This window comes from Chrysoperla carnea, chromosome 1, assembly GCF_905475395.1.
Source record: "Chrysoperla carnea chromosome 1, inChrCarn1.1, whole genome shotgun sequence".
Classification (NCBI taxonomy): domain Eukaryota; kingdom Metazoa; phylum Arthropoda; class Insecta; order Neuroptera; family Chrysopidae; genus Chrysoperla; species Chrysoperla carnea.
Genome location: NC_058337.1, coordinates 45,717,706 through 45,745,092, shown reverse-complemented (window position 1 = coordinate 45,745,092; position 27,387 = coordinate 45,717,706). Strand labels below are relative to the sequence as shown.

The following is a 27,387-nucleotide window of genomic DNA, read 5'->3' as shown; positions in this document are numbered from 1 at the left end:
ATTAGATCATTCAAGCCGTTTTAATCAGCAATTTGTATCGAACAACTTGTGTCAAATTAAATCTACCAACGATGAATACGAATTATTATTTGAATTTAGTTTTAAAAAAAACAACTCAGACATTTTTCCATTTGACAATCACATCTTCTTGAGAGGATTACTTAAGAAGGCCACCGCAAATGGATCCCTAGTACCTAGACCCAGAACTTTCCTGTGCCCTCTTAAGAGGATTAATATTATTAACTTTATTTCATATTTATTGTTATTCATTACGTGAATATTGCTTGGTAATATACAATAATAAATGATACCCATCATACGTTGATTTTTATTGATATAATTTACATCTCTAAAGTATTAATTAAAAGTAATGGAATACTAGTTAATACTTGAATCCACTTATCTTTATATTGAGGGATGAAATTTTGATCTTGTTCGGATTTATTAATTAGAATTATAGTAATGAATTACTAATAATATGCCAGTCATATAAACTTGTTGTAATTCAACAGTGAAATTCGAATTAAATTTTTGATGTAAATTATATCATTAAAAGCATATTCTGTAAGGGTTGCACCTAAACGAAACGATAACAATTTATTTTGATAAAAACAATTCGTTTTCAGTGTATACTTAAACAGCTAATGGCTCCTAATGTTTTATCGCAATAAATATAAATTGAAGTATTATCAAAATAGCACAAATATATTTTCAGTTAACTTAAATAAATAATGTTAACATAGGATATCACGAATAAAATTTTTTTTGGCTTCTAGATTGGGTATATTTATTCAAATAACACAATTTTTAAGATATTTTCTATTCTATTGTATATTAGATACTAACTGAAATACCCGGCGTAGTTATTACTCGAACATGACTCAAACGCTACGCATTAAAAATTATCAGTTTCTTAGTTTTTAAAATTTACACAAACGGGCATTGATATTTGAACGTGGTTATCAACGGCCAATCACTCAAAATTCAGTAAGCATATTTTTAAGACTGATCCTTTTCAATTGGGATTCACAATTAGTGTTGTTCCATTCCGTTTATAAATCGTTGGAAAAATTAAAATCACACAATTTTCATGAAGGTAAATTATTACTTACAAGTACAAATAATTTCAAAATCCTTATATATCAATATTTGTGTGAATCTTAAAATTCGAAAACGAAACAACGCGTTTCACCTTACAATATTTAGATATATTTCTTTCAAAGCTCAAATTTATTCAGTAACATTTTTTTATTTTGAGATATAGATAAATTCTTTTGCAAATATTTCAAAGCGCGCTCAAAAGCGTTTATAAATTTATTTTGCATTTTTTCGATAATCTCTGTCTTTTAATAATAAAATTTTATTTCAAGATAAAGTAAGTTAGTAAATGTGCAGATAGTTTACCATAATACTTAAATGAACAATCAGATTAATTCGAATGGTCTAACATCTACTTCGGCGCAGTAGAAGGCTAAAAGTCAGCGACCAATAGGCTTATATTAAAGAATGATGATGAATCCTTTGTTACATTCCCTCATTATAGTAAGAGGAAGCGAATTGTAAATTACAGACTTAAGATTTCTGGTGGTTTAAGTACACAAACGTCAAACATGTTTCAAAGGTACGCAAAAATTGGATATTTACGTTGTAGCATAAAATCTAAGAGGGATGTCAGATCTTTCGTAAGAAAAAATCAAAGAATGTGCTAGAAAGAAAAGTTGTTTTTTTTTTCAAAAGAAAGTAATATTTTATAGATATAAAAATAGACTCATTTCGGAGTGTTAAATCTTTCAATCAATTTTAAATTCAAGCACGAAAAAAGTACGGAATTACTGTAAGAGTAAATTCAGAAAAGAAAGACGGGCGATGAACGACAAATTTACCAATGGAATGGTATAGAATCATGATTGAACAATAAATTTTCATCAACAACCATGGCCTTATAAAATTCGTTAAAAAATCGCCCGAGTAGCAAAACATAAAAAAAAAATTGAAATAGTTTTAATTTTATCACTGTATATTCGCAAATATTTTATTATTAATTATTGTCAATTATTTAAATAAATCAGTAATTAGTGATGTATCTAAAAGTACTAAGCAAAATTCAGCTAAAATTAATTTTAATTTAAAGGCAATTTAGAAATAAATTACTTGTTGATTTAATGATATATTCCATGTTATGTATGCTATTGGATATTTTCAAGAATGTGATCTTTATAATAATAAACATGGTCAATTGTAGCTTCACAAAATTACTTATTGTTGCTTTCATAATCAGAGGTAAAAATCAAGAATAAAACAAATTCTTACTACGTTTCATTTAAGAATCAAAAATTGTATAAAACGTTGTTGTAAGTGCCCAACTAATAAAACGTATACAACTTGAAAAGAAGTTACAAAAATATAATTTTTAATCACAATGCGATAAAATATCATTAACTATTTTTGTAACAATTTAGGTTAAAAAAAAGTTTTTATTATTATTTGAAAGCCAAATATTTTAAATGAGACATGACAACTTTGCAGTAAATTACTACTGCCGTATTTACTACTTATTGCCATTTCTCTCGTTTGTTATGTTTCTAGTATCCAATAACTGCGATCTGTGCTATCACCACATTTTATTGAATATAAAAAATTCGCATAATTTTAATACAAACTTAATAAGAATACAAACAGTAACCCAATTTCACCAAATTTGTATGTCGCAATAACAAATATCGTTTGAATTATAATAAAAATCATACTCCTGCAACTATATCTCGATGCATACATTTTGTTATTTTATTTTTATTATGAGGTTGTAATTTATTTTAAAATGTATCTTTGCTAGTCATGAGTTTTAGTTTTAAGTAGTTTGTTAAAATAAACGTAAATGTTACCACGTAGGTTCGTATTCATCAAATTTTTATTAATTGTACAGTTGAACAAAACAAAATTATGTAAGACTCAAAATATTAGTTGTTTATAAAAATTTCAAAAAAATTTGACGAAAGTTAGTAAACTGCGTTCATCATTTATTTTTACAATAAAATATGTTTTATGTGGATGTATAATGGAAAGGTTTAATTTATTTTCTTTAATATATTTTATTAATATATTAATTTGCAATTGAAGTTTTATAAGAATGCGGAAGTACTGAGATTTATTATGATTTAATGTAGCAAATATTCAGTTTCAGTCACTTGCAGTATATGCTTTCGCTACAGAATGGTTCGTTACGAATACTTTTTTCCAAAAAGTTGTAGCTAGGCAGTTTAATTTTGTTTCTAAGGATGTTGAGCCGACGATATTTACGCTTGAACGAGTCTCTAAGTCAGTAGACGGTTAATTTTCAAATTATGTCTCAATGATTTTTTTTCGTTGTTCGATTCGTTGCTGTTAAATTTCTCAAATAAATATTTTTGGCTTTTATACAATTGCAAATTATAGATAATTTGTTAATTTTTTAAACAAAGTGTACGGTACATCCCATTTCCTCGATGAACTTTACTGAAAAAAATTTTAAAAGAAATATGTCCACTTACCTTTTAACAATAAAAACAGCAGCATTATTTAAGGGGATCGTAGTATAAAAAGTATACAATAAAATTTATTTATCTAGTCTTAAAATATATTTTTCAAAATACAAATAAATCATATTATTAAATTTTATTTTTCATATTTATTTCCATAACAAAAAATTATATTTTCATTAAAAAAATTATAATAATAATAAAATAAAAAAAAAATCAAGTTCCATCAATACCTAATTAACAAATTGGAACCAAAAACAAACTGTTTTCACTGCATAAATTTCATTTTTGTAGTGAAATGATTTTAGCTTTGATGTTAGATTGAAAATCCCAATAAATAGAGCAAAAATTTTAAGTTTTGCCTTGCGAAAAGTCAAACAAAATTATTAAAATAATTTTTTGTAAAGCATAAAATTAACTAATAATCTCGTGAGTGTTAGTTCTTGAGATTTTTATCACTTCACAATACCGTTGTTTTTTACGATTTTGAAGTGTTTCAAACAATATTGGAGTATACTGCTATTAATGTTTACTGTTTACTTGGATGTCGATAAATTATTGTCGGTTTCTATTGCCCCTATCAAGTTTTAACGAAAATTTGATAAGAGCATTTTGGGAAATTGTTAAACTAGCTAGCTAGAATAACACGAAGCTGTCAGACACTCCTTGATATTTTAATATACTCTTTGCATGCCATCCTTATTGAAACAATATTATAAAAGATCAATATATAAAGACAAAAGACTATTGAAGTGCATTGGAGATGACTCATCTATTCACTCACTGCCCATATCTTATGAGAAACTTTAAAATCTTGAGCATTCCTTTGTTTTGTCTCTTTATTTTAAAGTCTGCGGACATCAAAACATCTTTAAAAAGTAGTACCTACGTATAAGTCAGCCTTTTTTGAATAGCATCGAACAATTTAACCAAATCAGAACTCAGCTTTTCGAGAATAATATTCGATATATTGAATTTAGCATTTTTGTCAAAGTTTATAGAAAAATTATATTGTATTCGTAAGTTAATTATGATATTCTTTTTCAAAAATGCAATATGAAAATTGAAAAATATTTGTTAATAATTTAACCAACTAAGAATAATTGTATTTGACCTTTTGCATGGTATAGCTTACCTATTTATTGGGCTAAAATTATTTGTGTAATAGTTAAATTAAACATTACAAAATATGTACACTTATCTCTTAGGTAAATCTAATATATTTTTCTTTGTGCATATAAACTTTTTATTTTAAATACATTTTTTTCAAAAATATATTTTGAAGTAACATTTATTTTTAAAACATTGTCATTACGTATATTAAGTAAATTTGCTAACATTCTCAAGTGAAATAACATTTACGTATAATGTTGTGTCTGTTGCTTAAAAACATTAAAAGCACATTTTCCAATACAAAGAGAAAACAGAAGCAACATTTATTGAATACTTATGTATGATGGAATTTTATTTACAATTTTTTTGATCTTCATCTTCTTAGTTTAAAAATTCACTTCGATATTGCACAAATGTATTATATTTACTTACCATTTAAAAAATAAATGTTTTTTTAAATTTTTGTCATGATTTAAAATTTTGAATAACTTAACAATGTGTTTGCGGATGGAGTTAACAAAAGGGCAAAAATTATTATTGATTCTACATCGAAAAGTCATTTTTATAATACAATCCTGCTATAGAGAATACGATATTACTATGCAAAAACCTGAAATACGTAAATAACGATTTGTTGCATGTTAGTTAGTCTGCAATATGACAGATTCTATGATTCTATGATCTATGACCTACGTTCATAAGTTCAAATCGCTGATGTCTATTCAATCATTCTCTATTCATTGTCCAGTAAAAATATTGATCGCACTTCATAATTGCAAGGAATAAATTCATATGCTAATCAACTTTCCCTAGTGAAGTCTAAAGCAAATTAGTTGTCTAGATTATGTAGAATTCGTCAAATAACGCAGTTACTAACCGTATTGAAATATAATTATTTAAGTAAATTTTAATATTTTACCTCTTTGTCGGTACCATCCGTGAACGCATTACATTATTAAATGTTTTTAGTGATCAGTTAATTTTTAACATTTTTATTCGTAAATAATATTCCAGCTAACAAGTAAATTTCCATCAATCCATTTACAAATCACTTACATATTTTCTTACCCGTTTCCATTCCATGATTATCAACGTAAAATAAATTTTTATTTGCAAATGAAATGAGTTTATATTAAATCCAACTAATGTTGGCTAAAACTTACATCTATATAGCAATATTATACACAGCCTTAACAATTATTTGATAAAAATTATTTAAAAGGAAAATAAACTGATATGATAATATTCACAAATAATACAACAAAAATTGATCAAACCACTTCTATTTTATAAATGAATCTTGATTTTAATCACAAATCTGTAATTGAAAATAATCCAAAAGGCACATGAGAATAGGCATAAAGGATAATTTAATTATTTTTTTTGGCTCATTATGAAATAATACCATTTACGATCGGTATTTATATGTTTTTATAATATGTGCATCGTTGGTATCACAATTCGAATTTACAATTCCAGTTTTAAATATAAACAATTTATTAATATAGGCAGCATTTTACAACTATATTCGATGTATTCAAATGAAAATCCATTATGCGATAATGACAACAATTAGTAAAAATTGATATTTATATAATTTGTTTTTGTGTTTGATTTATTATGAATCATTAATATCCGTGTTAAAAACAATTTAATAAAAAAAATTAAATGACAAAAGCAAGCAAAAATTTCGGCATGCGCCCGGAAGCATCACAGTCTTTGCGAATTTTTTGAATTGAATAGCATATAATAGATTAATTGCTATCGGATGATTTGCAAATATAAGTTGGAGTCAATCCATTATCCATTTGATAATTTCAGAGACTTACTTTAGTACCGAAAATAGTTAAGCGATAACTTTGAGAATTCATAAAAAATAAACAATAACATTTTAGTTTAATTACCAAGTTGTAGTCATGAACATAGGTAGATGTTTCCTGAACAGATAAAATTTATCATATTACTCACCAAAATTACTGTTTCAAAAGAAAATACCAATGATCTAAATGTTTAATAATTTTGACCCATATTTTATCCTAGTCAAAAAGGTTTAATAATCAATGTAATTAATTTTAATAAACAAAATCTGGTGTGTTTTTTGTGATTTGAAACATTTTCAAATTTCAATTGAAGTATATTGTCGCATGGGGTATTAGAAGAGTTTTTTTAATGTAAATTTTTAATATACCATAGAAATTTTCAATATACGTTATCTTCAGTTCGCTACTCGGACAAAAATAATTCAAACACAAAAACCTAAAAATAAATTCAATTTTGCACGTAGGCCTGTCACAAAGGGGTTCGTGAAATATTTTTTTTAACTCGATATATTCTTTACACTACAGAGATTTCCTGTTAAATTTGATATCCTATTTAAGGAGAAGAAAAACCTTTTTAAGTTGCCTAATTATTTTCTAAAAAAGGTAAGTTCATAGATATTGAATAAAAATAAATTTTCTCTTTTTATAACGAAACTACAAAAACAAAATTTCGTTCATAAAAGGGCATCGCTAATTTTCACGTATTTATTTCACCAATTTAACAGCATTATCGTATAAATTTAGAATGGATAATATAGTTAAAACTGAGTTTTCTTGTCTCTAATAGCCTCCGCTACTTGATTTACTAGATACATAAACGGTTTCTAAATGTAATGTGAAAAATGGTTCTTTGAGTTATTTCATAGTAATTTACTTCCTTTAATTTTTCTCGAATTTTTAGTTTAAGTAGAAAAATAAGTCTAAACATTATTTTTTGTTTAAATCTATGCAGGGGCAGATTAACCATAATGTTAAAAATGCAAAAGTCTAAGGCCCTAGAATTTTCCGCCTTCGATTACGGCGAATATGCACTTAACTACGAGTTCGACTTTATTCGAAAATATTAAACTCTGTTTAAACTGCTGAATAACTATTCTAAAAATCTATATGGAACCTGTTTTTTTAATAAACAAATATTTTTAATTTCGTGTGTTGTATGATGTTCGATGTATGAATTTGTCTTCAATAACTAAGTAATCTAATCCGCCCTTATAAGCCATGTTGTGTATTTTATCTCCTTTCATTGTCGAGGAGAGAAACGAGACCCGAAAAATAATTAAAGAACGAACCACTTATTCACATTTAGAAACATAAAGTGTAAAAAAATTAATAAAAATTGTTTCAAGGACCAAAACTCTTAATTGAGTTCGAATTTTTTAAACTAGAAACAAATTTTTTGTTTGGAAAATTAATTAATTTTCTGTTTTTAGTCAAGAAGCGTTATTCAAAAACTTATGTCAATGAGACGTTGGTTGGGTTGGTATGCCCACAAATGCGATATTTTTGGCGTCAAAAAATAGCTAATGCTTGTCGCCAGAATTATAATCAGATGTCTCCATTTTCATAAAAGTTGGTTTGCACATATAGAAACACTTTTTCATTATATATTAGTTTGAAAAAGAAATATTTGACTGTCTCCAAAATGCAAACATCTTCCTTCCAAATTTCATCAAGAAATGGTAATCTAATATACACGTCCTTATAGCTATTTAAAGTGTAAATTCCCATAGGAATAATGAGGTAATAGATAAGCAGTGCTTTTTGCACTAAATTTTTCCGGGGAATATATGTTGCACGCCGAGGAAAATTGTTGGTTGAATAAAAAGCAAGATATACGTAAATAGAAACTGACAGATGTTCCAAAATATACCATGTTTATAGGATTTTTTCGTTTAGCCATGATGATATATAAAATGTTTACTAATGTTATACACTAATACACAAGCCTGGATCGCAGCTCGTGGTTCAGTTTACTTACAAGCAAAACAACTCTTCCCTTCTTACGGAAAAAATTCTAACAACGCCTCTATTTTGTTTTATAATGACAACGTTTGCTTATTTTCTTATTAACATTTCAGTTTGTTATGTACTTTTTAGAGATATTTTTTTACGTATACGATCTGAATTGACAAAATATTCTAAAATTTCTGATTATCTAATTTGATTGTTTCTAAATTTTTCATCGAAAAATACATTTGTATAAAAATGAGTGCAATGGATTACCAAAGTAGTTTATAGCACGAGTGTTTTAAATTTTCTTTGAAGTGAAACTTTTTTAGTGTCGTATCTGTTATTTATTTAATGGCACTGTAAAGCGGAGAAATACAATATACCATGACAAAGTGAGATAAAGATAATGCCACTGTATGTGAGAAATAGATAGTCATAGCACATAAATTTTAGTGGAATAAATATTCACTTTAACTTGTTGCTAAAAATTATTGTGTTTATAAAGTAAAAAGAGCTAATTAAGCTTTTTTCGAAGGTATGCAAACAATGTTTGAAAATTCTGATACAATGATTATTTTTCAATATTTGGTATTAAAACAATTTAATGAAAATCATCCCCTCAATTTCAATTTTCGCCCCAATTTGCTAGATCAATTTTTGTATTATATAAATACGTATTTACGAGTTCTCATTTATTATCCTTGATAATATTTATATTTGGAATAGTAGTTTGTACAATTAATGTAGAAAGAGAGGTTTTTCTAATAGATTGTAATACATTAATACATTTGCTGCATTAGTATTTACTTAAAAAAACTTAACTCACTAATGCGGTAATTGATCATTTTGATACCGTTATACCACGCTCGAAAATCAAACTGTCGAATTGGGTATCACAACAAATTTATGTAAAAAATTAAAAATAAACTAAAGAAGTTTCACTTCCTCGTGAACTTATGTCAGTGAGGTTCAAGATTTTTTTTCACCCGTGATGGAACACTTAAGTAATCTATTTGAAAACTTTTAATTTTAAAACGTGTTTTCGTCGCTTAATATAAATTTTCTAATTTATTCTACAGTAAATAATTTTGATTTCGTTTTATTTATAATAAATAATTAGGTTGATTGAGCTTTTTATTTATTCATAATCAATTGTTATCACTCAAATTGTGTTTAAGACACTTAATTTCATTTTTTTCTAATTTTTCTATTCATCAACAATTTATTACTTTTTTTCTTTTAAATTTTGATAGTAGACTAATGTGATGCCTAATTTTTTTGTTAGTGACATCTTATGTTTAATTGACTATTATAACACTTCTAATTAAATCATTCTTATTGTACTATTAGAACATCATTATGTTCATCTATAAAATATAGATTTTAAAAATATTGCTAGCAATTTATTAAACTTTTAATTTTTGTGATTAACATTATGATTTTCCAAATCATAGTTGTGTATAAAACATGTTTCAATACAATTAAATCATTTTTAATCGTTTATCCAAGTTTATCATAATTTCGATTACTTTTATAAAGCAGTCGATTGAGAACGATTCCCTTATTCAAACATATAACCTTGATATTTATTCTGTTTCTACTTTGTAAATTATAAAACTGATTTAATTGTATGGGTTTCATTTTTAAAAATATTAACAGTTTATATACAGAAAAATATTTAATAATGAGCTCGTCCATAAAAAGTGATTGAGGTTAAAATGCTCGAAAAATTAATAAATTGAAGTTGAAAACTTATATTTCAAATACCATCATCCAAAAAAGATGTGTTGATTTAAAATAGAAATAATCGCGTCATTGATCGTTGTCAGGTTTTCATTTGGACGGCGTAACTACGGGTGAGTATTTCACAATTTATTATTTGCGTCGTGTGAGATTAGAAAACATTTTGCGCAATATACAAGTCGATTACTTGATCCCAGACTACATTAAAAGTAATTTTTACTAGGTAAGATTTGCAAAATAATTACAACGCTTTATGTGTTGAGAATCGATTCAAACTAAAATACTACTACCGATTTGATTTTTTTCTCAAATTTCCATTTTTTAAATTGTATGTAAAATATGAATAAAATTAACTATATGAATAGAAATTTGAATACTTTTGACGCAATTTTTGCCAAACAAATTGATTAGATAACGAAAATCATCATTTTATAATATTTTTACAATGACACATACTTATTTATCACATATTAAAATTTACAACACGCGATTTACCATTACGAAACACATCTTAAAGGTACTCTAAATACATGCGCCTCCAATTATCACCATTAAATGGCAAAAATTATCAAGTTATCATGTATTTAATAAACTCGAAATCACTGTGTGGACGAGCTACTTTTTAAAATAAAATATGTCTACTAAAAAATGGAATAAAAATTACTTAACTAGTGGCACATCTACAGCTTCTGATGCCTGAAGTTACACAGCTTGTTACTCAATTTTTGTACACACGTTTACGAATATTAAAATAAAACAGCTAATCTCGCTTTAATTCCGAAGAACCATAACAATTTTGCTTCAAAATTCTTATTCTTGATTAATATTTTTGTGGCAGTACAGAAACTATAGAATCCCAAAATGGATGAAAGTATGAAAAAGAGAAGTAAAAATTTTGTACTTTTAACTTTATCTGCTTATTTTATACTAAAATAAAAATATATATGTGCAAGTAGAGAAAGCTTAAAATACACATATTTATATAAAGCAGTAAAAATAATGAATGTAAAATAGAATTTTTGAACACCTACTGCGTACGCATTTTACAAATACAGCTCCAAAAATTAATAAGATTATTGCATTAATTAATATTGTAAATTACTTAAAAATATGCTTCTTATTTTGTTGTATACATATTACCAGTAATGCAGAAATCATCCAACGCATCCTTGAAATCGATTTGTTCAAAATAATCTGGTTGTTCTGTAAGCATGGCACTGTTTGCTCCACCTATTGGCATTGACTGGACTCCCATATAACTGCGCAAACAATACACCAGACATCCGTTAGTATAATATATAATTATGTCAAGTTTATTAGAAACTAATTACTTCTTTGTATAACAACAGGCAGACACAACTCACATACATAAAAATTATAAAAAATAAATTTAAAAAAAAAACCAATTAATAAAATCTCACTTTTATTATTGATATATTTTATTAACAGATGTCTGGTGGTGTCTGCAACTGCCGTTTAAAAGAAAGAGAAAAATGTAAGGAAGTGAATAAGTAGAAATATTAATTAAGTCTCATATAATTAACGATAAGGGACTTAACTATTGCAAATTGTGTTTTCTTATTATAATTCGAAATCTAAATATAATTTATAAAAATAAAAATGGAGTTTTTAAAAAATGAAAGTATACCAAGTTTGGATAGAATATCATTTTGCACTCTCATACTTTTAATTACCAACAAACAATTGCTAATTTCAAACGCTTTTAGAGAAACGTTGGCGGCAACATTGACGGCTAATACTTAAGCTTGATAGTTTACTACCGGATTGTACAATAAGGGTTAAAAATAAAAGAAATTTAAATTTTCAGGTTGTAGATATAGTTAATAAAAAGTTAATTTTCTCGGAAATTAGTATAATTTGCTTATTTTAAACAGAAATCTGCCAATGTTTAATTTGCTTGTTAATTTAAAAGGTTAAATAGTCATCATACTAAAAATTAAATGAAATACATTTGCTAAAAAACATGGATTAAACCAGGCAAGACAAAAGGCCTTTAAATCAAATATGCTTTTAACTAAGATAAATGCGAAAAAAAAATTTCAAGCAAGTAATTGATAAAGATAAACCTCGGTTAATTCACATTTCTAAGAGAATTTGGGCAATTTACATTTGATTTGATGGGAAGTAAAATTTGTTTTTTTATCATTATTTGGTGTATTTAATATTCTCTAGAAAATAATGCTGTTAGAATTGGTATTTTTGGCAATTTTGTATAAGTTTTGATATGAAAAAAATAGTGATTATTTTGCTTTTTAAACATTCATTTAAAGACTTGGTCTAATAAATCATTTAAAGTTACTTCAAGAGATCAAGAAAAATGATTCCATCGATACTCGGTATACTAAAAACGTTATATTTGTAAATCGAAAACCTAATACACTTTTTTAAATTAAGCCTTCCGACTAAACTATTATTTCTACTTGTAATAATAATACGCAATTGCGTCCTGAGTAATTAATAAATAAATAGTAATTGTACCAGGTAAACTATATATTTTACATTTATTTAAGCAAAAAAATATATGTATATAATAACATTAAAAATTAATTTTTTTAAATATTTACTGAGTGCTAGAATTTTATTATAATTATAATCTACATCACATTTAATTTATGACATTTTCGTAAGTCATACGATTTGTTTCATGGAACATTGAAGGCTTGAAAAATACTGTATAATTAGCTTTAAAAAAATTACTTTTTTAATACCCTGTAATAATTATAATTCGTAAATATAGTTATTATCGATTTCATAATAAGTTTTCTTATTTTATAAAATCAACTTTGTTTACTAACTAATTCTTTTTTTTTAAATTCGTATTGTTTTGTTTTTTTTTTTTTTTTTTTTTTTGTTGACATGCACACACTAAAAATTAGCTTCATACTTTTGTAAATTTAAACTAATTATAATTTGAATATAAAATATCTTTTATAATTTTGTGTATAAATTTTAATAGATTTAAGCTCTTTTGTAAAGGTCACTTATTTTTATCACAACTAAAATTTTAATAGCAATAATTATTTAGTCCGTAAAACATTTTTAAAACTAACAATATGTTGGGTAAATTTTTGAAAAATTTTGTTATGAAAGTTAAGCGCACTTTAAATACGAATTTATATTTATATTGTCTTTTTTTAGTTTCAAACATTCATTCTCAACGTCTGCAGTGCAAACGTTGGAATTTTGCCCGCAATTATTAAATAAGAAAAATCTAAACGTGCACTGCCTAATGAAAGATTATTTTCATTTTCCGATCCACGTTCGAAAACATAGTTCATGCATGCTAATTACAATGTACATTTAAGTAAACACTTGTAGGTCTCCAGATGCATTGTACGTTCTCATGGCTATGCTTATACATAGCTTTTGTATAAGGGTCTGATATTTGTCATAAAATAATTTTATGAAGCTTTACTCACGACAAAAAAAATTATATTATTGTATCCAAAATGCGCTTAATCTAAAATATGCCAAAATATGAAATAATTAAAGATGTATGTTTAAAACATTTATATACACTTGCAAGCAAAGAAACCGAAGCACCCATTATTTAACAATCATACAATTTTAAAATACTTTATTAAAAAAAAAAGGTAAAATCGAATTTCTATCCAGCTGCATATAAAAATTATCTAGTTTCATAGAAAAAGGATTAATCGTTTTTTAAATATAATAATTTTTAAAACATTTGAAATTAAATCACTTTTTAAATAAAATTACAGGTTGGGTTGATTTTCTTGCACGATAGTAACTTCTAAGTTATGAATTATTAGGAATGTTTTGAAAGGAAATTTCTTTTTAAAATAATCATTACTATAATGAATATTCAGGGTTTTGATTCAAATAAAAAAAAATATTGAAAAATTATTCGATGTATGTGATAACCCTGTAATTCTAAACATTGCTCAAAAGTTGATTGGAATCAAATGTAAATTTAGAATGCAGATAATATTGCAGTTTTATTGTTATAACAAAATATAGTCTGTTTAAAGATTGGTTAATAAAAAGAAGAGATGAATTTGTTATTTATACAGGATACAAATTTTTCCTACAATCTGTTAGCAATTTCAGACAATTACTGTCATTAACAAACTGAAATAAATTTCGTGATTTTGTGTACCACTCTGTTGCTTAGAGAGCTTTTTTCTAGAACACAAACGATTATGATAAACGATCAGTATCAAATTACATATATATAGCAAATGGAAAAAAATTACTATCGAATCAATTATTTTTAATTTTCTATGCGCAAAACAATTTAATACAAATAACAAATTTTTTAAATTCATAAGAGTGGAAATATTTAAAAAAATATGTTACCCTTTCGGGTTCTATGGGAGGGATTACTTAGGTTACTTTTAGCATCATCCATATTTTGTTTAGAATTACTGGGCTAATTAATACAAATCATTAACGAAATACTGCAAGTAGCAATTTTTTGTATAAATTTTAGTTAAATTTTCTTACATCGCATTCTAAAATATTAAACGATTTTATCCCGAAACTGTCTTACCAGAACAGTAAAAATATCACAATGAAATTATATTTTAACAAAAATTAATTTAGTTTCAATTTTTAATTGTTATCACTTTTAATAATACAAAACAATTATTTTTCAAGCCTGTTAATAACAATTTAACAATTATAGTACGTATAGATTTTTATATAGAATGCTCCATTTTAATTTCCCCTGTTGTATTTTTTCTTAAACCGTTTTTAACAAAAAATGATTCAAGTAAATGTTGTTCTATCAGGGGAATCTTTCGTAAACCTTGAATTTAACCTTGACTTTCAGGGTTGTTTAAAATTCAGTTCATGTTCATAAATCACAAGAGATAAACGAAAAAGTTATTTAGAAAGTGATTAAAAAAATAATAATAATAAAGAAAAACAAGTTAAATCGGACTTTAAACAAACATTTATCAAAAAAAAAAAAAAGCAAAACAAGTATTTGAATTCGATTTCCATCGAATTTAATAGGTTTACGAAAAAATGTTTCCAACCAATGTTGTATGTAATTATTTTACCAATATAACTTTTAATTTGAAAATTTCCTCCATTTCTTATCATTTATAAACATAAGTTGGGTTTTAAACGATTCGGAAACTCAAGTTTTGAGTAAGAAATTACCTTCAAATACAACAATTACTTGGTTCATTTTTTGAAAAAATGCTTTGTTGAAGAAATTTTCAAATAAGAGGATTAAAATGGCACCACATATAAAAAAAATTATGTAAAGACACATTTATGTATAAAATTAAAAAAATGTTACAAAAAATTTATTTACAAAATGACAAATTTTTTTACAGAATGGTAGGGATTAATTTTGATTAAAAAATAAAGTTTTTTTTATAAAAAATTTTGGTCAATTGTATTTTTTGGTCAAGATTTGGATGATGGTGGATAATAATCAGGTTTACTTTAAAAAAAGCCTGCATTAAAAAAAGTTGATTAATTAGTGATAGAGAAATGTCGATTAATAAACATAAGAGCCTTCGCGATTAGCCGACATTGCAAGTTACGCATTTTGCACTTTTAAGTATGGTTTAACCGTCTATTAAGTAATGAATGCAATAAAGAAAAAATAAATAGAAACCTTAATGGTCTCAGAGAGAGCTTTTTAAACATGATTAAATAAAGTAAATTTTTTACATTATTTTAATCTTCAATTAACAACACTTTCTTATTCTTCCAATTCAAGTTTTTCGCAAAACAGATGGATAAATATTGTTGTCAATTTCAGACTCTTATATCACTCTTTTGTACAGTAATATAGAGTTTAAAATAAAATACAGCACATTATTAATCAAAATCAATTTCTAACTGCAACTGCAAAAAATTTGAGGTAGGTTGGGTTGGTTTTTAACCCTTTTGTTCGACCTAGAAGTTATAGCCGTTAAAATTTATTCACAAATAAAAAAGTTCAAAAGTAGTTTTGACGGTCCAAAAACATTTTTGAGCACTTAAAAGTTTTAACTGTATCATTGAAATTTTTGCAGACTACCTAGATTTAGCCACATATAATCGAATCTCATACTTACAAAAGGAATGTTGTGCCGATATATATTTATAATATAAACTCTAGAGGAAGGGGTACGTAATAAAACCGAATGTAAACTTAAATAATGTTAGATGTATTCTCCATTGGGAAGTCAAAATATGTTCTATTTTACCAAAATGGGTGAAATTAGATAAGCAATTTTTACTTCTAAAGGTTAAATAGTCAACAAAAATGGTTATTGTAATTTATGGGTGTTATCTTAAAAATCGTATCGCTTATTTCTTGTCGCTCAAATACAAAAAATTCTAGTCGCATCCAAACTTGAAAAGTACGGGTGGGTTATAAGATCGAAAACATAAAAAGATGTTTTTTATTTATCTGGTCAGTAAAAAATGTGTTCCAGCGGAATTTTAAATAAAATAATTTCGTAAATGCACAATTAATTTTAGAATTTTGAAATTTATCGTATCTCAAAAGAAATTTATCACATTTAGAATACTGAAATAAAAAATTATCACATTTATTATATTAACAGTAGGAGTACATTAATAAAGTGGTAGGGAAATAATATGACCATACTATTAAAATTTAATGACCATTTTCAGGTTTTGTAAGTTATAAGAAACTTATTAAAATAAAAATTTTCGATGTAATTGATTTCAAGTTATAACTTTCTGTATGTACTAATGAACTTGTGTGTTATAAAAAATTTTTTGTCAGTTTGTATACTGGTTATTTTATTTTTTAAATACATGAATAACGAATTCTAATTAACGAAAAATTAAGAATATTTTCCAAAATAAATAATAAACAAATACACATTTTAAATAAATATAAAACAAATTTTAATAAATATTTCAACCGTCAACAGTCAACACTAATAAATATTATTATAATTATTTTTTATTTTTTTGGGAACATTACGAGAATCCCCGCAAACTATGAATATTATTCAACATTCAACATCATTGACTTAATTATTAGTAATGAATAATAGACAGTCCTCAACATTTAATTGAAAGTAGTTAATTATTTAAAACAAACAATACTTTTTTATCAATTTTTAAAGACATTGAGATTACAATTAGAAACGAAAAATACACGGAAAGTCATTGCTGTATTCATCTAGAACAAAGCTATCCTATATTCCAGTTTAAATATTTTAATTATTCTGATATACAAGGACAGGGAAGAGTCTGGAATTACGCTATCGGATGCAGGACGATGTAAAATATAAGCTCTATTTGACATTTATTGTGGACAACCTCTCATAAATGTCAAAAAATGGCTCATATTGTACATTCGACTTCACAGATATACGACTTTAATTGTAAAATTTAAATTGTAAAAGTAAGCAATGAACATAAAATTAAAATATCAAAATATATGTTTCCAATATTTTAAATAAGTCGATATGTAATGATGGCTAGTTCGCTTTTATCTACCCTTTGGCTGGAGTTAGTTTCGACTTTAGTGATAGTCAAACGACGTTATAACAAAAAATTAATTTTATAAATTGAAAATCTATTAACAATGAGAATGATTTATTATACGTACATTGTACATAGCGTATGAATGTACATAGTGACGTTCCGAATATTAAGATATCGTCACAAACACAAGATCTGTATTAATACTGTACCCGTTGCTATTTTATAGATCTTTTATATAATTTTATATATGAAAATACATGAATTTTTATTCGAATAGCGTTCTTTTCATCGCGTTTTAAATATTAAAAATGTGAAATATTTTGCTCGGCATACCCAGTAATAAACTTTAAATTCAACTATATTGAAAAATCTGTTTTAAATTTAAAAAAAATCATTTTCAATCTCTCCTTTCGTTTGAAATACTTAAAATTTTACATTAATCGCCTTCTTGAAGTGGTAGAGAAGACAGAGCCTTTCTCACCGTTAAATAAATAATTTGATTACTTTTCGAAATATTTGCATTTTTCCAGACTTTTTCCCAAAATAGTAATAATTCCGATTTTGTACAGCAAAACATTAACTCTACAATATTCTCTACTTCAAAAAAATATTCACGCAACTAAGGAAATATAAATTTTACTGCATAGAAAACTTCTGCTTTTACGTTAACAATGAAAACCTTTGTACAGTATTTATAATTTTATAGTTGCGTTGTGCTCTTCTGGAGTAGAAATTAGATTTAATTGTAGGGAAATCGGTGCAACAGAGAAGGTCTTAAGTTATGTTTTCCTTATTTATAAAATTTTACATTTATTGACGTATATCGAAAATTATATATCCGATTGCGTTAAAACCTTTGTATAAAAGTTCAGTTGGTTGGAAATTAAGAGGCTACGAGCACCTTCTTTAAAGTTTTATGTTTACTGTAATAGCAAAAACAGCAATTACACTTACTTAAAAAATTCTTACACATAATAATTAATTATTATTTAGTGTCTATCTGTAATATTTCAAAGACATTATTTTTATAATTTATAAAATCACGCATAAAAACATATTCCATAGAAATGAACTAATCAATAAAATCTTTTAACCTTTTCACTTTTAGTGTCCGCTGTTCTGGTCATTACTTTGTCAAAAAGTAGCTCAAAAATCAGGGACCCGTTTTAAAATGGAATAACTTTCTATAATACATTTTTTTAATGAGTATCATTAAATTTGTCTTGGCAGGTCAAGCGTATGTGATGTGGAGAAAAATAAACATGGTGGCTGTATTATTAAAAAATGTACAAGTCAAATAAACTTCCCATACCTTAGGACATTTGGTTTCTTCAAAAAAATTCTAACGATACCTCAATAAATAAAATTACTTAAATAGTTTGAATGCTAAGTGGTAATAAATACTACCATGTCCATACATAGGAAAAAAACGTAATCTTTGCGACCAGAAAAAAAATAAATATTACGCTTTAAGAATCTGAAGTGAAAAAAATAAAAAAATAATTCATTGTGCGAAGTTAATCCATTTTAAAATGAGTACTTGGCTTTTAAGACATACTGTATATTAAAATAAACCAGATTAGTTTACTATAAAGCTTAGGCTAAGTAATAAAAAAAAGTATTGTCCAGTATATTAAAAAATGTATGAATATGTACTGAAGAGCTTTAATGGTAAACACAAAGAATTGAATACTAAAAACCGGAATAATAAATTAGTATGGTAAACACAAATGATTGAATACTACAAACCGGAATAATCAATAAGTGATAATAATTAAGTATTAGCCACAAGTATGGACTAAATAATATAAATTTATATATCACATATTCCGGTCAAAATGTAAAATTTCCTTGTTTTCTTCTATTTAAAGAACTAACCTGCTTGCAACCGATGGTGTATCCCTGGATGGATCTGGTGATTGTGCAAATGTGTGTTGTGGAGTATTTGGATTACTATAACCAGCTCCGCCGACCCAAGATGGAACGTGAGTTACTAAAAGAGGTTTCACATATCCATTATTTGCAGGTGGATTATCTGAAAACAAAAATTAATATTATTAATAAAAATTATTTAAAAAAATCCTACAAATGAAATGTTTTTTTCCTCATTTTGTATGTTTGTTTACTTGGAAATTTTTTCACTTAACCAAACATTTTCGGAAAATATTTTATTTTTAATCAAAACTTTTATCTGAAAAAATTCTACAAATGATCAATTTTTTGTTTTTCCTCGGAATTTTTTTTTCCTTGAGTTTTATTCTACGAGCTTTGAAGTGTAAAACTCCAAATTTGGAGAAAGAATAAAAATTTTTTTCCCATAACTAAATTATAATAGCTCCTATTCTATTTTTTTTTTTTTTTTTCAAAAATGGGAATTTTACATTTAAAATAGAGTTAACAAATTATTTATTTTGAAATCATTTAATTTCATAATAATTCGATTAGTATTTTATAAAGATCGAAAAAATATTCTCGTTGAATCAAAAATTTGTGAAAATTTTTTTAAAAAGTGCAATCATTTTTTAATCCTTTAACAAACAAAAATTTTTGGTTAGTTTCGATAGTTAATAATTAATACGTTATAATAATTAAAAATAATACAAAATTGAAATTTTGTGTTATAAAATGAAATATTTTAACAATTTTTGTTAACAATTAGGTTCAAATTTTATTGTAAATGAATTTTTGAATATATTGTGAAAAAGCATACCTGTATATGGTGTGTAGTATTTTCCAAAAGCATGATCCTTACAAATATCTGGATATAAATACATTAATTGTTGTAGATCAAATATCCGATCAGCTAACGAACGTATACCAAAATCTTTCGATGTAAATGGTTGAATCATAAATACTTCACTCTTATCTAAAAAGTAACAGGCATAATTATGAAATATCCATGAAATTAGCAACAAATAACACATCTTCAGATAAAACTATTATTGGTTAAATAATACAGCAAATTGAAATTATTGATCGAAATGAGCGAGTGTTTGGTCCAGAATCCCTGGTTTTGAAATTTGTCTCTGAGTGTAGATACATAAGTAATTATCCAGACTCGAAGGGAAATTAATATAATTAACAAATATAATTAACAATTTTTCATAAAGAAATTAAAAGTTCTTAAATCTTCGGATTAAAAATTTTGTTAAACATGAGATTCCGGTTTGTAGAATTTTGAAGTTAACACCCCTTATTTTTATATAATATTTATTATTTACTCACCAGATACCCATGCAATTGTAACACCACCCAGTTCACTGTCTGAAAATCTCAATAAAAATGTACCATTTTGACAAGAGGCAAGCATTTCTTCTGCTTGTTTTTTACGAACAAAACCATGAATGAGACTATAACAATCATATTATTATGTAATAAACTTTACTTTATAAAATGAATTAATCCTACTTACCCGTCGGTCCAAGGTCCCCGTAAATGTTCTCTCGTTAATTTCATTACAGCATAAAACCATTCCCAAAAGGTAAAATTACGTTCTGTTAACGGCTCCTTACAAAATTGCGCCCAACTTAACAGTGTATTGTTATCAACCATTTGATTACGGAACGCTTTTTCTCCTAAGAATCGTAAATTCTCCGGAGTTAATGGTTTACCAGTAGCCGCACGGAATTTCATAGATAAAGCTTCAGCCACATTGCCCCACGGTACTTTATCGGGAACTTGGAATGGTACTCGGCCAGGTTCAGCAAATGCATTATCCCAAGTGACAGTAGCCCATGCATGAGGCTCTTGATTTCCATGTACAATTACAACAACTGGAAGAGATAAGGTCCAGACTTGGAACACCAGTTCACCGCCACCAACAGTGAATGTCGATTGAAACAGTAATGAAAATTTTTCATCCATGACACTTTCTGTTCCTTTTTTCTCAGCTCGTTTAATTTTTTTCAACTGCATATTTCGGAAAGATACCGATAATTGTTTAGTTGTCTGTTGATATTCCATAGTACCAGTATTATTTAAAATTTCACCGCTTGCCATTTCACTACCTTGTTTAGTGCCTAATTTTTCACTTTTTAGCAATTGAATTGCTTGTGACTCTGATATAATTTTAACGGTGACTTCTGGTGATGACATACATACATTAAGTTTTCCACCAACCAATAATCGTACAGTCGATGTAAATCGTGTATTTGTTTTCATTACCTGTGGTGGCTGTTTCTCAATAATGAATGTAGATGTCACTAATGTGCTTAATAATTGTGTTATCTGTTGGCTTAACTCTGGTAGCACATCAATTGGGATATTGATTTGTAGTTTTGATTTTAAACGAACTGCTTCTTTAATTTGTTGACGATTCAACCAAATTAATTCTGCCAAACTTTCACACCATTCTTGAATATTATCTAAATTATTATTAAAAGGTGCACCATTTCCAGCTAATTGCTGATCACGTTTCCAGCGTATTAATTCGTGATCTAATACACGAATTTGTAATGTGTTTAATATTTGCACATTTTCTTTTAATTTTTCACCCAACGCAATACACATCTGTACTAAATGTGACATCTAAATAATAAAAAAAAGAATTGTGTGAAGAATTTAATATAATAACGCATTCTTTCAAATACACGTAAATGATCTGAGATGTATCGTCAAACGTTACACAACCCTTTTAAAATTTTTTTTTTTTTTAATTTTTTTTTTGTAACTTAATTAAGATTAAGTGACCATCTAAAAAAATAGTCTCTGCAAATGCTAACGGAGGTTGCTTTTTCCTAGTGCTTTGGCTTTTTTTAAATCTAAACAGATCCTTAAATTAATACCTCCAAACCTCCAAAAAAGACCAGAGAAAAAATGATTTTTTTAAATTGAAATTTTTATATCGATATCGATCGATTAAAATTTAAATATTATGTATATAATTTATAAATCCATTTTAAAATCAAAAATTTAAATTAAACATATGCTATACTCAAAAAGCTTCTAAAGTATATTGGTCAGTAAAGAAAGTGTACACTATTTTGTTGACTCATTAGATATTAAAAATATAAAAAGAGTTTCTGTGACTTGGCCAGATATAAGATCATGAAGACGAGTGTAAATACCAATATTTATAATTTGCTCATGCCTATCTCAAAAATATTGATTGAAGAACTACAACATGTTACAATTTCAGCCAAATGCACAGGGTTCTATTATCCCATAATCTGAGTACTTTTTGTAGACTATTAGTAGAAAAGACGTCCGTAACATTTAATTGTCGCAATAATTTAAATTTACATTACCTTCTGATGCAAACTTGCTTCAATTTTTTCTTTTTGACTTTGCATTGTTCGTTCTTTGTTCAAAATCTGCATTGTTTGTTCTTGACTGATTATCTGTTGAGTCTTTGTGCTGTTTGAAATATGTTCCAACATGGCTTGAAAAATAAACAAAAATAAATATTTAAAAAAACGGTGCAAATGATTTCTTAAAAGTTTATTCTTACTATATTCAATATATTCTTATCTGTTTCAGTCCCTTATCGCCCTAAACTATTGTCACATTTTGAATCCATAAACAATTCAATACAGGCAAATATTTTACAAAAAAATAATATAGACTAAAGACTTACCTCCAATTTTTGTGCATTCATGATATAAGAGCGCAAAAGCTTCTGTTTCTTCATCAATTCGTTTTAAATCGTCACTTGATTCCTGTTAAATCAAAAATTGATTGAATATTACAATAACTTTTATTAGTTTATTAAAACATTGGTAGGTAATTAAACTTACACTTGTTCGTTGTTTAAGTACATTCAATTGTTGTATCAATTCAACATCATCTGCACGGGGTATTGCACCTAGTATTGCACCAATATTTATATTTGGATGACTTTTTATACCAGCTGCTTGGACAATTTTTAATTCATGAGCCAAGCATTGTCGAATATAATTAAATAATTGCCCGGGATTATTACTGAAAATACACAAATCATAAGAATACACAATTAAAATCATATTTTTTTAAACTAGCCAACATAACTAGGCAACCTTCTATTCTATCCTATCAAAAACTATGAAGTCTAGGAAGGTAAAATTTCAAACAATACTTAGTAATAGACATTTTTTGTTTGTTTTAAAGATAAAGTAGATCAATCATTTTTACAACAAAAGTTTAATTTATTTTTTTCATGGATACGATCTTTTTTTAAGTTTGGACGATAAGTCGCAAATTAGACGCTGTTTATTCCTCAGTACAGGCAACGATTTAAAAGTATAAACCGAGGGATAAACATATTTCTAATGCCAATTCTATACAAATATTTGGTCTTCAACCAAATATCACGAATAAATTCCAACCTATCGATAAAAATACTATTACTAAATCCGAATTACATTTAGCTGTTTATTTATTTTAGTTCTTCAGCATTTTTATTTAGAAACAAGTGAAAACAAACAATTGACTGAGTTAATTGTTGAAATACCATGCATAGAGAGTGTTGATGACTCTATCACATTACACATACATAAATGTCAAACATACATAACTGATATTCCCATAATTACATACTATACAAATTACGCCTAATTTTCGCCCTCACGGGTAAACAGTGATATTTACGAAAAATGTTTCAAACAAAAGTTGGTTATTTTTTTAGAAGAAATATTTTTTACATTTAAACTTATGTTCTATCTCTAACGGTTTACAAGATGGGTCTTACAGACCCAAGAACCAATTGACCTATGTTGCTCATTTACGAACTTGACCTCACTTTTTACGTCCTCAGTACGCTGTTTCAGCTTGATATCTCTTTTTTGAGTAATCGTGATGACAGACGGACAGACCACAGACAGACAAACAGACAACCGGAAATGGACTAATTAAGTGATTTTATGAACACCTATACCAAAATTTTTTGCTTAGCATCAATATTTTTAAGCATATACATGGTGCATGGTATAAATATCAATTTCAAATTACGCGGTAAATTTGGATCTGCTATGTAAGTACTACTAGTGTATTTTCAAACTTTTATTGGGCGACTGTTGAAAATATTTTGCGACTTCTTCTAAAAACTTTCTGACAACCCTGCTGGCGTTCTCTATTTGTATTATCTTTATGCTGTAAACTAGCAGATGCAAGAAAAAATGATAAAATTTAACTATATGGATGAAATACATGTTTTTATTCGTTTCAGCTGTAGATTATCAAGATTTAAAAAAAAATTATTCAATCGATAAATATGAAAACGTTAAAGATTTTGGGATCAAATTTTGACTTTTGATGAATAATTTATATACGTAAAATTCATTAAAAACCTTTTTTAGCTTTTACACAATAAAATTTCGGACTTTCACGATCCGATTTAAGTTTTCAATCAAAAAAGATGCATGCAACAATTTGTTGAAATGCATGTGCATTCCAAAAAACATATCGGCAAATTAACGAATCGGAAGATTTAACTTAAAAATGAAACATATTAAATTATAATTAACAATTTACCTGTATTTCTGTCGAAACATAGCAACAGCATCAGACAATTTCATTTTGGCTAAATACGATTCTGCCGAATTATTCATTGAAGCAACTTTCATATCAATTTCCGCGCAGAATTGAGTGATTAATGCAGCCACATATTGATCGTATTGAGGATTATCTGGATTGACCTCAGCCCTGTAATAATAAAAGAAAAATCATTAATTACTTTTAAAAACTCACAATACTTTGGTTAAAAATTCCTCAAATGTGAGAGAAAGTACAGGAAGTGTTTGAACCAATTCATTAAAAATTTTAATATATTTTTAGATTTTCGAAAATTAATTTTGTAAATTTTAGCAAACCTTGCACAGTATATCTTTATATTTCAAATATTAAAAGAGAGGATATTAATAATTTATTATTCAATTTATATGAGAAACCTTTTATTTCTATAAGTGTCGAAAATTTGGTATGAGGACAAAAATCTTAAAAAAGAAATGTAAATCGAGCCGTGTTACACCCATGTACTTTTTAAAAAAGCGCGTCGTTTATTATAACCACATCCAATGTTAATAGATCCAGCTAGAGCGTTGTGAGTGCTCTAATTATAGTTTATTGAGGCTTGAAATGATTGCAATTTCCTTTTTTACTATAATAAACCTAATATTTACAGAGATATATGCAAATGAATGTTATGCTATTCGATTTTTTTTTTTTATTTGTTTAACTACAACAAATTCATGTGATGCCTATATCAGCAGTGTTTTTAAATTATTTTGACTGAATTTGATACAAATGATGACATAATGCATTAAGTGTACTGTACCACATTGAAATTTAATATTACCTGCAAGTTTTGATAAGACTATTTAAAATGATTCAATTTTGTAGCTGAAAATATCAGAGTTCGAGGATATATCATGATATATATCCGATATATATCACATGAATTTTTATGATATACATATATCAATACAAAAATGATTAAAAAAATTTAATATTATTTAGTAATTTTTGCAATTCGTAATTTTTGGCGTACTGTATTTCTACTTCCCAAAATTTGATGGCATTGGTGTAAAACATACTTAGTTCTAATCGTGTCGTGTTAGAAAAAGTTCGTTACGCAATAATAAGTTTAAGTAAGATTCAGAATCGGAAGATGATCTACTTTTATCTTCCTTGCAGTCAAACTAAGCAAAATTTTGAATACGACATTTTTTAATTTGATAATTAACAGTTTATTACGAATGACTGATGACTTATTTGATAATTAAAAGACTGATTGTTATAATATACTTGATTATTCGTAATAATCTTTTTTTTTGTTACCTAAATGTAGGTATGACCATTGAATGAATAGAATTTATAAAATTGTTTTATGTGCTCGAGTTTTATTTATAAAATTTTATGATTTTTAGTTGATTTTGCCTGATCTACAAGAATACTTTATGTTTTGGTTTCATTTATCTGATTTTAAGTATCTTAATAAATAAAACATTTAAAACATTTTAGTTTTTTTTTTAAATATCAAAATTTTGATATATATAAAAAATATCCGATATTTTGATATTTATAATAAATATCGGATATTTTCAAGCCCTGGAAAATGTGCGGTCGATTCGCTTAGTAATAAGAGGGACAAGTTTATTACTTGTCCCTTATCTATTTTTCACGAACCTGCCTTTCCATCAAGAAGATATTTTAACAAGGTGTTTATGCAGTAGTAGAGTTTCGAGGGAGCATAATCAACTAATTTAGTATAGGCATGGTATTTGAACAATTAATCATGTTAGTTGTTATTTTCACTAGTTTGTTGTAGTTTAGGTATAGTAGGTATAATAATATTGATGACAGTTGACGATGTTTTAATTTCAAAATATGAACAACTGATGGTCACGAATATGGATTGTTTTAATCAAAGAAAATTTTGCTTAATCTTAACATGAAATTATTTACGCAGTATGAGTCACAATTTTTTTTTCTACATGTATTATTAAATGATGTTTTGATACAAAAATAAACTAGCAAATTTTTTGTTTATACCAAACATTATAATAAAATTTAACTTACCACATTTGATCCTCAAGCCATGCTGCTAAAAAGTGTCGAACTTCAATTGGAAAATGTTCTGAATAAATGCCTCGAATTTGCACTTGAATATCACTATTCAAATTTTGTATTTCTGCCCACATAGCCATTTTTAATGTTATGAAGGGTAGGTTTTCCTACATCAAAAATGGAAATACACAGTAGTAAATTTTAACGTCAACTTTGTTACGATTATAATGAAATAAAAAACACTAACTAGTTTAATTAATAATTAATTAATTTTAAACTTACTTATCAATAATTTAACTTTACTGATTTTT

At 26.4% G+C, this 27,387-nt stretch overlaps 1 protein-coding gene across 1 annotated transcript; it reads right to left on the bottom strand.

Annotated features, from left to right (window-relative positions):
- Nucleotides 1-9,770: 9,770 nt before the first annotated feature.
- Nucleotides 9,771-27,297, bottom strand: LOC123290948 (signal transducer and activator of transcription 5B). The gene is made up of 10 exons (XM_044871336.1): nucleotides 27,089-27,297; nucleotides 25,043-25,213; nucleotides 23,332-23,515; nucleotides 23,172-23,253; nucleotides 22,843-22,976; nucleotides 21,009-22,123; nucleotides 20,822-20,946; nucleotides 20,307-20,462; nucleotides 19,475-19,631; nucleotides 9,771-11,400 (listed from the first exon to the last, which is right to left on the bottom strand). The coding sequence occupies exons 1-10, from the start codon at nucleotides 27,214-27,216 to the stop codon at nucleotides 11,259-11,261; spliced, it is 2,394 nt and encodes a 797-aa protein (XP_044727271.1). The 5' UTR covers nucleotides 27,217-27,297; the 3' UTR covers nucleotides 9,771-11,258.
- Between the last annotated feature and the right edge of the window lie 90 nt (nucleotides 27,298-27,387).

Coding starts and splice junctions, on each gene's coding strand:
- LOC123290948 (XM_044871336.1), bottom strand. CDS start 27,216: ATGGCTATGTGGGCAGAAATACAAAATTTGAATAGTGATATTCAAGTG. Junction 19,632..20,306: donor ATACTACACACCATATACAG/GTATGCTTTTTC, acceptor TTTTGTTTTCAG/ATAATCCACCTGCAAATAAT. Junction 11,401..19,474: donor ACACCATCGGTTGCAAGCAG/GTTAGTTCTTTA, acceptor TTGTTTGCGCAG/TTATATGGGAGTCCAGTCAA.